Here is a 13,904-nt window from a genome sequence, read left to right on the forward strand (position 1 = left end):
CTATTTTTACTTTAAAAATATTTTCAAAGTAAATAATAAAAATGCATATAATTATGTTAAGTTAGACATCCTTACCGCAATAATTTTTTAAAATGAATCTATTAATTAAATCATCCAAATTAATTAATTAAATTTTCTTGTATTAACACACTTGAATTAGAATTCCGGAAATAAAGTGATACATTCGAGCAATTAGTCAATGTCCCATGAATTCAATGCCACAAATAACGTGAAAAATTACAAAAGGAGCAACTAATTATCGCACGTGTATATAATATATATATTTTCCCACGCGTAAGTGCAGTTTCTGTTGAGTCGGAGAGGAACTGAGACACTGATTCATTCACCTACCCTTCTCTCTCTTTCTCACCAGCCGCCTCTTCTTCCTCTCGCATATTCCGCCGATCAAAAAAGCACTCTTTTTTCGAATCCTTCTTCTCAATACCCTCCAAAGGCTCAATATTTTTGTTCTTATTCGTAGCCCCCATCATCGGAAAAAGCTGAAAAAGGGGTCTTTAAAAGGTTCTGATTGATGGGTGGGAGAGGGATTAAGCTCTTCGATGAAGAAAGAAATGGTCTTTTCTCAATTTCCAATTTTGGGTCTCAATGGGGTGGTGGTGGTGGTGGTGTTCATGACCCTGTGGCTGCGGGTTTGTTGTTTGCAAGCATGAGTCAGGTGGGGGTGGGGTTCGGTGTTCAGGAACCGAACCCTTCTTCTGATTCGCCGCACAATGGTGGCATGAGGATCCCGTGCACCGAGTTGTACGTGACTTACGTGCAATCGGAGGGGAAGGTGAAGATTCTGGGGGTTCCTGAGGAAGAGGTGGTGGAAAATAACAAAAAGGGTGTCTTTAAGGGGTTGAAGATCAAGGTGAAGAACCCTTCGCTTAGGAGGTTGGTGAGTGGTGCCTTTGCTGGGGCAGTGTCACGCACCACTGTGGCACCCTTGGAGACCATAAGGACTCATTTGATGGTTGGAAGCAGTGGCAATTCCACTGTTGAGGTGTTCGGGAATATCATGAAGACTGATGGCTGGAAGGGGTTGTTTAGGGGCAATTTCGTCAATGTCATTCGGGTTGCACCTAGCAAGGCCATTGAGGTAGTTATATATATCTTAATGTGTGTACATCTTATTAGTGATCTCTGATGTGGTATGATTTGATATGATTGATAGATAATTTTATCTTGTAAGGAGATGATCACAGATAGAATCTCTTATTTGTTGTGACTTGGGAGAAGCTAATCTTGCATGAATATTGAACCATTAGTCATTAGCTTTCCACTAAAGATACATGGTTTATCATAATAAAATAAAATAATGTGTAATCATTTTTTATTCTAATATGTGAATACATCAATTTGTATGTGATTATGTTTGTTTTGGTGAATGATTTTTTGTTGCCTGATTTGATTGTCTGTGTATGCGGTTTGGACGTTAGTTTTGGTTGTTTGTTTTGTTCTATTGGGTTTATGGTTGGTTTGTGCGTTTCATTATGTCCTGGGATCTGCTTCCATTGGCAGGATTTGTTTTTAGGTGGAGCATTTATGCATTGAGATATTGTTGAATCTATATTTTATGTGTGTTGCTGGCGGAATTTGTTTTGTTTGAGTTCAATGTTTTTTGCCCAACTCCCGAGTGTTTTAATTCTGTAGTAGTTTTAGTGTTTAATTTTGTTTTATTTGTGTTGATCAAGAACTTTCATTGTAGTTGTTCCTGTTTTGTTTTTTGGGGAGTAGATTGGTTGGTGCTAAATATAATGAATGTGCAACTTGCCTCTAATGTAATGTGTACCCTTTTTGACTAGTGTAATTTTTTGCCTGTTAACTCCTTAAATAATCTTCTATTATGAGAAGACTCAACCTAATGAACTTCATTTTGTCTCTCCTCTCAAATGCTTTTTTCTCCTATAGATGTCTTTACATTAGTGATGTTAAAGAGTTTTATATGTCACGCAGCCAATAGTTATTTTTGTCATGTAAATTTTGATTTTAATGAAAATTAACTATATCTAAGTCAACCTAATATGTCGAGCTTCCTTTATTTTATTTAGTGATAGAATGTTAATAAATCGCATACATGCTCTCTTATAGCCATCTTTTGTCTCACTGAAGAATGCATTTAGTTGTTTTCAGAGTTCAGACGAGAAAAGCACAAATCTATAAAAATTTGCTCATGTTTGCCTTGCATTTCATTCTCTGATCCCTTTTTATTCATAGAAGATACAGTCATGGATTCAAGTCAATTTTGCAATGGTAGAGAAAAGTAGCCTTTAGTTCTTATTAATATTTCAGATAGTGATGAGTGATCCAATGTAGTCTTAAGTGTTGGTATTTTTACGCATCTGATTACATTTCACTTGTTTCTGCAGCTATTTGCTTATGATACTGTTAACAAGAACCTCTCACCAAAGCCGGGGGAACAGCCTAAACTCCCTATTCCTGCATCATTGATAGCGGGTGCTTGTGCTGGAGTTAGTTCAACTATTTGCACTTATCCTCTAGAGTTAGTAAAGACCCGACTAACTATCCAGGTGTGTACACATGTTTTCCTTTGAGTTTAATTTTTATGCATGATCTGTGTAAAAAAATTTACATCGCTTACTAAACAGCAATCATGTTAGTCGGTGGGTAAAAAAAACTAAACTGAGTTGAACTCTTTGAAAACTCAATTGAACTGAACTATAAAAGCTGAATTGAATTTAAGTATTTTTATTAAAGGATAAAAGCTAGAGGTATAAGTATAACTAAATTGCAGTTCAGTTCAAACTTTTATATTGCAGTTCAATTCGTATGAACTAATTTCCAATTTAGTTCAGGCAAACTTTTTTTCCAGTTCAGTTTAATTTATTTTGTCCACTCCTAATGTTAGTTATGACTTCTAAGGTAATTGACTAATTGTTATAAAAATCAACAAACATATGATGATTTCTGATTGGGTAACACGTGCAAAAACTTTTTATACTGTTAACATGTATACTATTTACTCTTCCCATATTTATCTTTTAGCATCGTACCAAAATTAAAAGCAAAATTTAATCTGCATTAGTAATTTTGCAGAGGGGTGTTTATAATGGTTTACTAGATGCATTCATGAAAATAGTCAAAGAAGAGGGTGCTGGAGAGCTTTACAGAGGCCTTACTCCGAGTCTGATTGGAGTGATTCCATATGCTGCCACCAACTACTTTGCCTATGACACTTTGAGGAAAGCATACAGAAAAGTTTTTAAAACGGAGAAGATTGGCAACATAGAAACCCTTTTGATAGGATCAGCAGCAGGTGCTATTTCAAGTTCTGCAACCTTTCCACTTGAAGTGGCTCGCAAGCACATGCAAGTGGGAGCCCTCAGTGGAAGGCAAGTTTACAAAAATGTGATTCATGCCCTTGCAAGCATTCTTGAGCAAGAAGGGATCCAAGGATTGTATAAAGGGTTGGGACCTAGCTGCATGAAGTTGGTGCCAGCTGCAGGAATCTCTTTCATGTGCTATGAAGCATGCAAGAGGATATTGGTAGAGAACGATGATGAGGAGTAGGATGAGGTAGAGTAGAATTGGATCTGATAGGAAGAATTGCTTTCTTCAGTTTTGAATCTTTGCTTAAATTATTTTGGACTTCTTTTTTATTACTGGAATTTTTTCATCCTATAGTTACTTTGATAAGCAATTGAAATGGAATAATGTTCTTTGGTTTTTCTTAATATCTTGCCTATTGGCACTCGGTAATCTTCCGTGGCTTTCTTGTGGCTTAGCTGATCATTTTAAGGTGAAAACAGAGCATTATATACAAACTTGCTTACCATATATTCACTTCTATCAAGGTAATTTCACCTTTTCTTAACGTATACAAAATTTTATTTATGTTAAAAAGTTATAATTTTTTGTTCTTATACAACCCTCTTTTAATCGAGATCTAAATTTTAAATATTTAAATTCCGAAGTTATCCTTTAAGCAATACCATTACATACGACATTTTGATCATGTCTGTTGAACATGTAACAATTTCAAATTTATATGAAAATTCAAGATGATACGGGTGTATATAGGTTGGATTGGGTTTTTTTTTTTTTTGAATATTTTAGTATCCAATTCAATTAAAATTAATGGTTGAGTCGGGTTTGAGAATTGTTTTAGACAATTTAATTTGAGTATAATTTGGTTGAGTTGGATTGGATAATCGAGTTGAATTATTAAAAAAATTATATTTTCAAATTTTGAAACAAATAAAAAAAATGAGGATTTTGAGATTATCTTAGATTAAATGATTTCTTTAGAAAATTAACTTTTCTCTTTTTTAATGAAGAATTTTGATGCATTTTTTACGAAGATAATGAGGCATGTTTAGATTTAACTTTATTTTTAGTCAATTTAACATTTGATTTTAACTCAACAAAATACTAATCATTTAAACTTGAACACACAAAAATTTCGGTTCCAAAAATTTTCAACTAATGAGTTTTAACTCTTGGATAAAAACTTTTAAGAACTTTATAGCAAAAGTTACAAAATTAACTCTTGTTTCCTCTCCCTTTTGATCTTTATCTAACATGTTAAGGAAAGCTCAAAGAGGATTATTATCATCTTGTACAATATTAGCATCCAAAAACTTAAAATTTTAGAATCGGCATTAGAAATTTAGAACTGACATCAAAAGTATTTAGTGTTGTCCTTATGAATGTATAATGCTTCTGTCCTCTGCAAATAAACAAATAATAATAATCATATTATAACAAAAATAAATTTTTTAATTTTTTTAATAAAAATATAAAACTACAAGAAATTTCACAAAAGTTATTGAAAATATTAAAATATTAAAATTGCATTAACAAAAATATATCTCATTAATAAAAATATAAACCTGTAAGATATTAAAATTATAAAAATAAAGTAAAATAATAAGTTGCAAGTGACAACTTCGTAACACCACTTTGCTGCAATGTTGTTAGAGCACCATTTCACAAGTAAAATAATAAAGCAAAAATAAAAATATTAAAATTATAAAATGAAGCATTGAAGTAAATAAAAAAGATTAAAATATTTTTTAGTTCATATCATTTAATTTACTTTATCTTTTAGTTCTTGTATTTAATTTTTTCAATCATTTTTAGTTCTTATAGTTTAAAATGAATCTTTTTTAATCCTATACTTACAATTTTGCAATTCTGTTAGTCTTTATTGTTAATTTTTTTTATAACGGTATCTATTTTGTACTGATGTGATAAAAAATTTTAATTTTATGAAGATAAAAAAAAAAAAGTGTTTTAACAATAAACATTGTAAGGGGGATATTCCTCCTGTATTTGGACATATCAATATCAATTAAGTATACCATATATTTCTAGGATAAGTATTCCTCCTGTATTTGGACATATAAATATCGGATATATATTTGCCATTGATATGGAGGCAAATTTGCATGTCAATGTTTTAGAAGGCTTGTAAATTTATATGCACAATACTTTGAGTAGCTCCTAGGACCACAAGCCTTTAACATGCTCTAATCCATTTCTCAACCCTCGAAGAATTACTTAGTTTGTGGCTTTAGGCTAACCATTTGATTGTGGATCTTCAACAAAGAGTACATATAATTAATAATTAGTCTTTTGAAGAATTCCTTTAACTTTTTGTCGATAAATTTTCAATTACTATGATGTGGGGAAAGTCAAAGTGGCAAATAATATTCTTCTATTAGTTTCATACGAACTTCTAAACATTTTAGATTATAATCTTGACTAATGATTTTGCTTTAATCCATTTTGTAAAGTAATTAAATAGTATCAAAAGGAACTTTCATTAGCCTTTAGTAGGTGGGAAGGCCCAATAAGGTCCATACCCCACAATGCATACTACTATGAAGAGATTAGGCTGTGTAGTTCTTCTAATGTTGAGAGTATTAGGTTATCAAACTTGACTTTGCAAACCCTTTTTACATATTCCAAAGCATCAGATTGCAATGTGAGCTAATATTATTCAGCTCTTAGAACTTTAGTGGACATAGAATGCATGCTACAAACTCCCTTGGGAATTTCCTTTAGAGTGTATTTGACTTGCATTTTAGTAAGGCATTTTAGCAAAGATAGTGACAATACTCTGCAATACAAGTCTCCTCCAATCAAGCAATACTTGGCGGCTTGAACAATTAGCTTTTTGGCTAGCACTAGTGCAAATAATTTGGCTAAATACCTATTTTGGTCCCTTATAATCTTTTTTTGTTTCAATATAGTCTCACTTTTATTTTTTGTCTCAATTTGGTCCCAAACTAATTAATTGGTTTCAATTTAGTCCCTAATAAATTAAATGGTTTCAATGTGGGACTTCCGTCCAAATTTCTTTAACGGAGTTAACTGTTGCATGGGTGGATGCCACGTGGATGTCACGTGGATGTCACGTGGATGCATAGGTGGATGTCACGTAGATGCCACGTGGATGACAATTTTTTGAAAACCTGAATCCAGAACGGGCCGTTCTGGTTGCACTTTTATTGTGTTAACTTTACATCCGGAACGGCCCGTTCCAGGTGCAAAATTAACACACTAAAAGTGCAACCAGAACGGCCCGTTCTGGTTTGAGAACAGGCCTTCTGGTTCCAGACTGCTAAATTATAGTTCACGGTTGTGAATCATGGAAGGAAAAAGACCCAAGGTACAAAGCATTTCAAACACTGAATTTGGTAATATTTTTAATGAAAATTGATAACTTCAATTGCTAAACAGTTAGGCTATACAATGTATTATTAAGGACAATGCAATGTATCACTAAAGGATGAACCACTTACTACTAAATTGACACTATACAGTAAAGGATGAAATGACACTATATTGTCAATGAAATGACACTATACAGTAAATGATGAAATGACATTATTAATTATATTTTAATTATGCTGTTATATCTAATATAATAAATATATTAATATTTTTTATATTTTATTTTATTGTTTAATTGTTTTTTATTTTGTGGTAAAATTATTTTCATTTTTAATGAAGAAAAAATTTACTTACTTCGATAGTAAGTCTTGATAGATTTATTCTATTTAATAATTAATGTTCTATATCAAATTTTTAAGAATTTAATTGTTAAATTAAAAAAAAAATCATGTATAGATCAAATTTATAAAAAAATTTAAAAAATTAAAAATCATATAATACTTCGTTAAATTAATTCAAATTAACATATAAAATATTTTTATTTTAAATGAATGTAAAAATTTTGAGGACACTAAAAGAAAATAAATTAATAATTTTATTATGTTTATCCTAATAATTTTTATCATTTTATTCCTCTAATTTTAAATAAGTTACAAAAAATTATAAAGTGACACTTAAATATTTCTTCAGATAGAAAGAGAAAAAGAAAAAGTTATTATTCTATTTATAAGGCAATTGTATTTTATAAAAATAAGTAATTTTAAATTTTTTACCATAAAAAAATAATTTTCAAAATTATTACATTTTTTAATAAAATTAATAAATAATATTCTATTCTCAGTTTTGGAACGGGCCGTTCTGGTTTCAGAACGGACCGTTCTGGTGTACTCTTGGTGTGTAAATTTTGCATTTGGAACAGCTCGTTTCCAATACAAAATTAACACACCAAAAGCGCATCCAGAACGGCCCGTTCTGGTTTCAGAACGGGCCGTTCTGGTTCCAGGTGTTTTCAAAAAAAAATTCATTCACGTGGCATCCACCAATGCATCTAGGTGGCATCCACGTGGCCAATAGTTAACTCCGTTAAAGAAATTTGGACGGAAGTCCCACATTGAAACCAATTAATTTATTTGGGACCAAATTGAAACCAGTTAATTAGTTTGGGACTAAATTGAAACCAAAAATAAAAGCGGGACTACATTGAAACAAAAAAATATAATAAGGGACCAAAATAGGTATTTAGCCAAATAATTTTTTTGAATAAAATTAAAATTATATTAATTATTTAATAACACACTAATATAAAATAAATTTATCGATACATAAAGTATAAATTTAAAATTATTAATAATTAATTTATAAAATATTAAATCACTCTGTAAATAAGATAAAGGAAATAATTTCTTCCTTAAAAACTTCCTTCTAAAATTTTCCAAAAAAACAAAACTCCTATAACTCTTGAGTATTCACAAAATTTCACAATGAAATTAAAATTACATTAATTATATAATAATACATTAATAAATAACAACTGTAATAATTGTGACACCCTTACTACTCCAACACATTACATTGAAATAATATAATTAAATTAAGAAAATAAACTTTCAAAGTTGGTAAAAGGGTTCACATAAAACTTCATAACTGTTCTTTCTTCAATATCCAAAATAATTGGAAATAAAACTTGAAAGATAAAATTTAAGAGTTTACAAATTGTTTTCAAAATAATATTACAATTTCAAATTCATATAAATATTTTGTCCTAGAAATTCTCTGCCCCAATGTCACAATATCAGAGCATTTCCCATAATATAACCGTTGGCATTCTAGATGTCACTTGTAGCTGGATCTTCACCTAAAATATCCACAATTTATACGGTGAGAAAAGAAAATATCTATATGCAAAGTACATACAAACACAACACCATGTAATCTCATCACAACTCATTACTTAATAAACTATTTACAAGTATATATATTTATATCACAATTTATCAATCTCTCATTATCTTCACATCTCAATTCACAAATACATCAATCCATCACAATCCACATAAATCTTACAATTAACAATATCATTTCCACATCCATAATTCACGCCAATCTTACAATTAACACTATGCCAAGACCTCGCCACATCTGACACAAGTGATACGGGTTAATTGTCTCACTCAACCCACACCATACCAGCGTCACGCCCTCCCTGTAGTATCACTTACCCAGGGGTCGTGCCATCCCTGGTCATTAGTGTGAGGAACCACAATCACATTACAATCCATACAATCTCTTGCAATTAACCCTATGTCAGGGCTGCCATAATCGACATAAGTGGTGTGTGTTAACTGTCTTACTCATCCCACACCATGCTAAGGTCACGCCCTCCCTGTAGCACCACTTACCTAGGGGTTGTGCCATCCCTAGTCATTGATGTAAGGCACGACAATCACAATCATAATCACATCCATACAACATCTCATCTCATAACTCAAATTCATATCACGTACACAATTCCATATCACATACACAATAGATAAGCCCAACAAAATAAGGGTTTACACACCCCTCAAGCAATTCACACCAAGATCATCCATTCTTAACAAGTAATATAGCAATAACATTCATAAATTAATATAATACTCAACAAAATTATCAATTTAATATAATTTCAACACAACGGTAAAACCCCCAATTGTTCCAAAACCTAGCCCACAGGCACTTTTCTACAGTTTCGTTCTCCCTCTCAGATCATCATTTTTACAAATTAAATATATATTTCTAATCCTCAACACATACATGATCTAATGGGATCTTCAATTTCTCAAACAGAAATAGTCCAATTTTTCCAAAACCTAACTTACAGGCACTTTTCTATAATTTCGTTTTCTCTCCCAGAGCATCATTTTTACAAATAAAATATATGTTCATAATCCTAAATTCATACAGAATCACATAAAACAAAGAATTCTCTAAACAGAAATAATTATAAAATGAGGGTTCTTCCTCTACCCAATTCCCTCATGTAACTCTACATATAAACAATCCTCTTTTCTCCCGTACCTGGATAAAAGGAATTGAAACTAGGGCAGAACCTCCTCCTCTCTTTTTCCTTAAATAGAAATCGGAACTAAAGCAGAACCTCCTCTAGATTCCTCTTGGCCTTCAGAGAGAAGAAGAGGGAAGAAGATAGAACAGAAGAGAATAAGAAGAGAGAATGAGAGATATGTGAAAATGAGAGGTGAGGGCGCTATTTATAAGATTTCAGGCTCACCTACCGGAACGGCCCGTTCCAAAATTGGAACGGCCCGTTCTGGGTCCTTCAAACCTACGCAAATTTCTCAACTGGAATGGCCCGTTCCAAAACCAAAACGGCCTGTTCTCAATCCCAGCAGAACGGCCCGTTCTGCATCCAGAACGGCCCGTTCTCCAAACCAGATCGGCCCGTTCTCCAATTTGAATGGCCCGTTCTGCCACTACATTTTTAGGCATTCATCCTATTCCGGAACAGGTCGTTTCAATTTTGAAACGGCCCGTTCCGGGCCACAAATTGGGCCTTTGGCCCACGAAAAATGGGTTGTTACAATAATATCATAAAACATTAAATTATCTGTAACGACCCGGCTGGTCACTACACACACAGCAACAACACCACAACACCCCACAGAAGAACATGCATATATATAAGCAGCTAAATATATACAAAAGGTCCAATCTAGGACTAAAAACAAAGTATATAAAATTCATCCAGCAATGCTACACAAGTAGCTAAAACAACAAAACATCAAAAATACATCCACTGCATTGCTAGCTATAGACCTGCCTAAGAACACCAACCTATCCCTGCTCTGTTCCCATACAACGTATGATCATCGCAGTCCAAACCACATGGAAACAACAAAGGGTAAGCTAGTGAAAAGAATCAGCATACATATATATAAATACATGAATGGTAAACAGCTACAGCTATCAGCACATCATCAGCATATAACTCATCAGATATACATCATAAACAATAGTAAACACACAATGCGTCGTCACACATATCAGCTAGAATTTGGTCGCTTGTAAGCGGTATAGCTCGACCTGGCCCCTATACCGTGGTTGCTTTGTACATGTGTGCCTCGACCTTGCCCACACATGGGACCAGTAAGAACTTAGAGGAGAACAACAATGACCACTCCAAGGATTAGCTTCCCAATGAGGGTTTTCAACAAATTTGGGCTCTAAGAGCACCACAACTACTCAATCCACACATGGGATGAGAAATTTCGAAAACATCTCCTCTAGTCTTAGTGATCAACAGCTCAGCCTTACGGCCTACAACAGCTCAGCCTTACGGCCTACAACAGCTCAGTCTTACGACCTACAACAGCTCAGCCTTACGGCCTACAACAGTTTATATCAGCATGCAACACAACACAGCATAACAGCAATAACAACATACAACACAACTTAACATTATACAACACAACTTAAACATCATAATTCAGCATGAACATCTCACAGCATTAATCAGCATAAACAACATTCGGCACAGCTCAGCTTAACAACAATAACAACTCAAACATTATTAATAGCATGATCAACAACTTTACAACATACAACATATAATACGACTCACCCGTCTTGTTTACAACTCATCTAACATGCCAAATTACCCACCCAAACAACACCAATCAACCTAAGCACCTAAAACAACTTTCAACTTAACCAATGCTGACAACTTGACCCCTCTTCACTAAAACAACCATATCTGGAGTTCTAGAACTCCTTTTTAGGTGATTCCAGCGCCATTCGAAAGCTAAGATCCAAGGCTACAACTTTCATGAAGACTACAAAGTCAAATTCTGAAAGCACAAAAGCGCTCAGCGCCTCCAAAGTTCTCGGCGCTTTACCTCCAGGGATTCTCCTCTAGCTCTCTGCCCCCAAAGGGCTCAGCCCTTCAAAATGGCTCATCCGTTTCAAAAGTGCTCAGCACTTTAAAACGGCTCAGCCATTTTGCTCCAAAAACTCTCCCCTGTCACGCAGCCCCTAAAGGGCTCAGCCCTTCAAAACGGCTCAGCCGTTTGTGACAGAAACACAGTCCCTCCTCCATTTTTGAACAACAACCTGCAAACAGAGAAATCCCAACACATGCAAACCAGCCCAAAATGCCACATTTTCATCAATCAACACAAAAACCCCTTCTTTTTCAACATGCAACCACGAATCATCAAAACCCCAAAATTTCACCCAAAACCCTGAAAACCCGAAAACGAAAATTTCATCAAAACAGCTCGTCAATCATCCAAAATCAAACAACTCAAGAGTTTTTCAACTCATTCTCAACCCAAACCAGCAAAACCTAGCTTCCCTTACCTCGGTGTGAAGAAAAAACTAAGCTCCGGGACAACGGGAAGAGAAAGAGAAGCTTGAACGGAGAAGAAGAACAAGCTTGAGAAAATGAAGAACGGAGGAAATGAAGAACGGAGGAGAAGAAGTGTCAGCAAGATCACCAGCTACTCAGCACCTAGCTCACCAAAGAAGGAAGAATCAAGCAACAATGAGTAGGGAAATTGGGGAGAAGAGAATATGAGTGAATAATGAAAGTGAGAGAAGTGAGGGAAAAAATAATAAGCCACGGGTCTCACATTATCAAAATTAATTATTACATTCAAAATTTGTATAAATATATTTATATTATTGTTAACATAGTTTAGCAAAAAATTATGTTATATACAATTTTAAAATATAAGTAATGTAATTCATGAATTTATTTTTGAATAAAGTAAAAATAAAAATATATTTATATAATAACAAGTTAATATAGATAATTTTATCGATATCATAAAATATAAGTTTAAAATTATTAATAATTATGTTAATTATTAATTTATAAATAATAAATCACATTAAAAAATATTAATAGTTTTTAATGTAAATATTTTGACATAATGTTAATATAGAAAATGAAATCAACTCAATTAGAAATACTTAAATAATTATAGAAAAAATAACTGCAAACTAATATTAATATAGAAATGGTAATGGTTTCATAAAACATTAATAATATTATTTTAAATTATCACAATTTTAAAGTAATTTCTTTTATAAAATTCACTTAAAATTAATTATTAAGAATATTTATTATTATGTTAAAAATTAACATAATATTAAAAAATAACACATTAAGAAAATTATATTAAAAAACTTCTTAGAGAAAAACAATATACTATCTTTACAATATAGTATTTAAAAGTTTTCTATAACAAATTTTCGTATACAAATTTTATAAATTAAAATTGAAATTTTATTAATTATATAATATAATAACATATTTAGTGTCATAAAGTTTTAATTACATTAATTTTAAATAATTTACAATTTTAAATTTAATAAGTATATCTTCACCCGCTCCTTTTCATTATTTTTGTGATCGTTGATTTAAAATATTTTAAGTATAATATAAAAAATATTTATAAATGTTTTTTTCGATAAAATTATCTTTTGTGTTGTGTGTAAATATACATTAATGTACATGAATTACCCCTTTTAAATTAATTTATATGTTTCAATAACAATGATTTTGTTAGGAGATGATTTTTTAATAGTATATATATATATATATATATATATATATACGATAATTATTTTTCTAAATTTTTTTCTAATAAGTTTCTATATATAAATTTTATAAATTAAATATAAAAATAAAATTATATTAATAATATGATATAATAAACATTAATTTAAGAAATGATAACGATATCATAAAATATTAATTACATTAATTTTAAAATATTAAAAAAATAATAACACATTAATAAAATTTTAATTAAAAATTTTCTATTTTTTTTAGAAATTTACTACAGTTATGTTAAAAAAATTTATGGTATAAGTTTTATTTATTTACATTTATATGAGCATATTTTGATACATTATTCTTTTACACATAAGAGTATTTTGATATTAATGTAGTACATAATCGTATTATTTTGTAAACTAAATAATAAAAATATATTTAATATATTATCGTCAAAATATACATATAAAAAAATTAAATTCTAGTATAAGAGATGACTGAATCATTACTTAATTCATGTTTGAATTGACATATAAAATGACTAGGGATGGCAACGGGGCGAGTCGGGTACAAGTTTCATGATGCTCGTCTTTATCCCTGTAACTCAAACCCATCTCCCGTAACCATACCTGTTGAGTATATAATTTTTGTCCTCATCCTCGTCCCTGTCGGGTATTGCGTATACCCGTACCCGTAAAAAAAT

General features: G+C 31.7%; 1 protein-coding gene across 1 annotated transcript; it reads left to right on the top strand.

The window, feature by feature from the left end:
- The first annotated feature begins 292 nt into the window (after positions 1-292).
- LOC109811055 (adenine nucleotide transporter BT1, chloroplastic/mitochondrial) lies at positions 293-3,695 on the top strand. Its single transcript, XM_020374693.3, has 3 exons — positions 293-1,099; positions 2,370-2,531; positions 3,058-3,695. The coding sequence occupies exons 1-3, from the start codon at positions 533-535 to the stop codon at positions 3,529-3,531; spliced, it is 1,203 nt and encodes a 400-aa protein (XP_020230282.1). The 5' UTR covers positions 293-532; the 3' UTR covers positions 3,532-3,695.
- The last annotated feature ends 10,209 nt before the right edge of the window (positions 3,696-13,904 follow it).

Source organism: Cajanus cajan, chromosome 9, assembly GCF_000230855.2.
Source record: "Cajanus cajan strain Asha chromosome 9, NIPB_CcT2T_4, whole genome shotgun sequence".
NCBI classification, from domain to species: domain Eukaryota; kingdom Viridiplantae; phylum Streptophyta; class Magnoliopsida; order Fabales; family Fabaceae; genus Cajanus; species Cajanus cajan.

Excerpts from the sequence above, each read along its gene's own strand:
- LOC109811055 (XM_020374693.3), top strand. The coding sequence starts at position 533 with ATGGGTGGGAGAGGGATTAAGCTCTTCGATGAAGAAAGAAATGGTCTT. Across the intron at positions 1,100-2,369 it reads CACCTAGCAAGGCCATTGAG|CTATTTGCTTATGATACTGT; the intron begins GTAGTTATATAT and ends TTGTTTCTGCAG. Across the intron at positions 2,532-3,057 it reads AGACCCGACTAACTATCCAG|AGGGGTGTTTATAATGGTTT; the intron begins GTGTGTACACAT and ends GTAATTTTGCAG.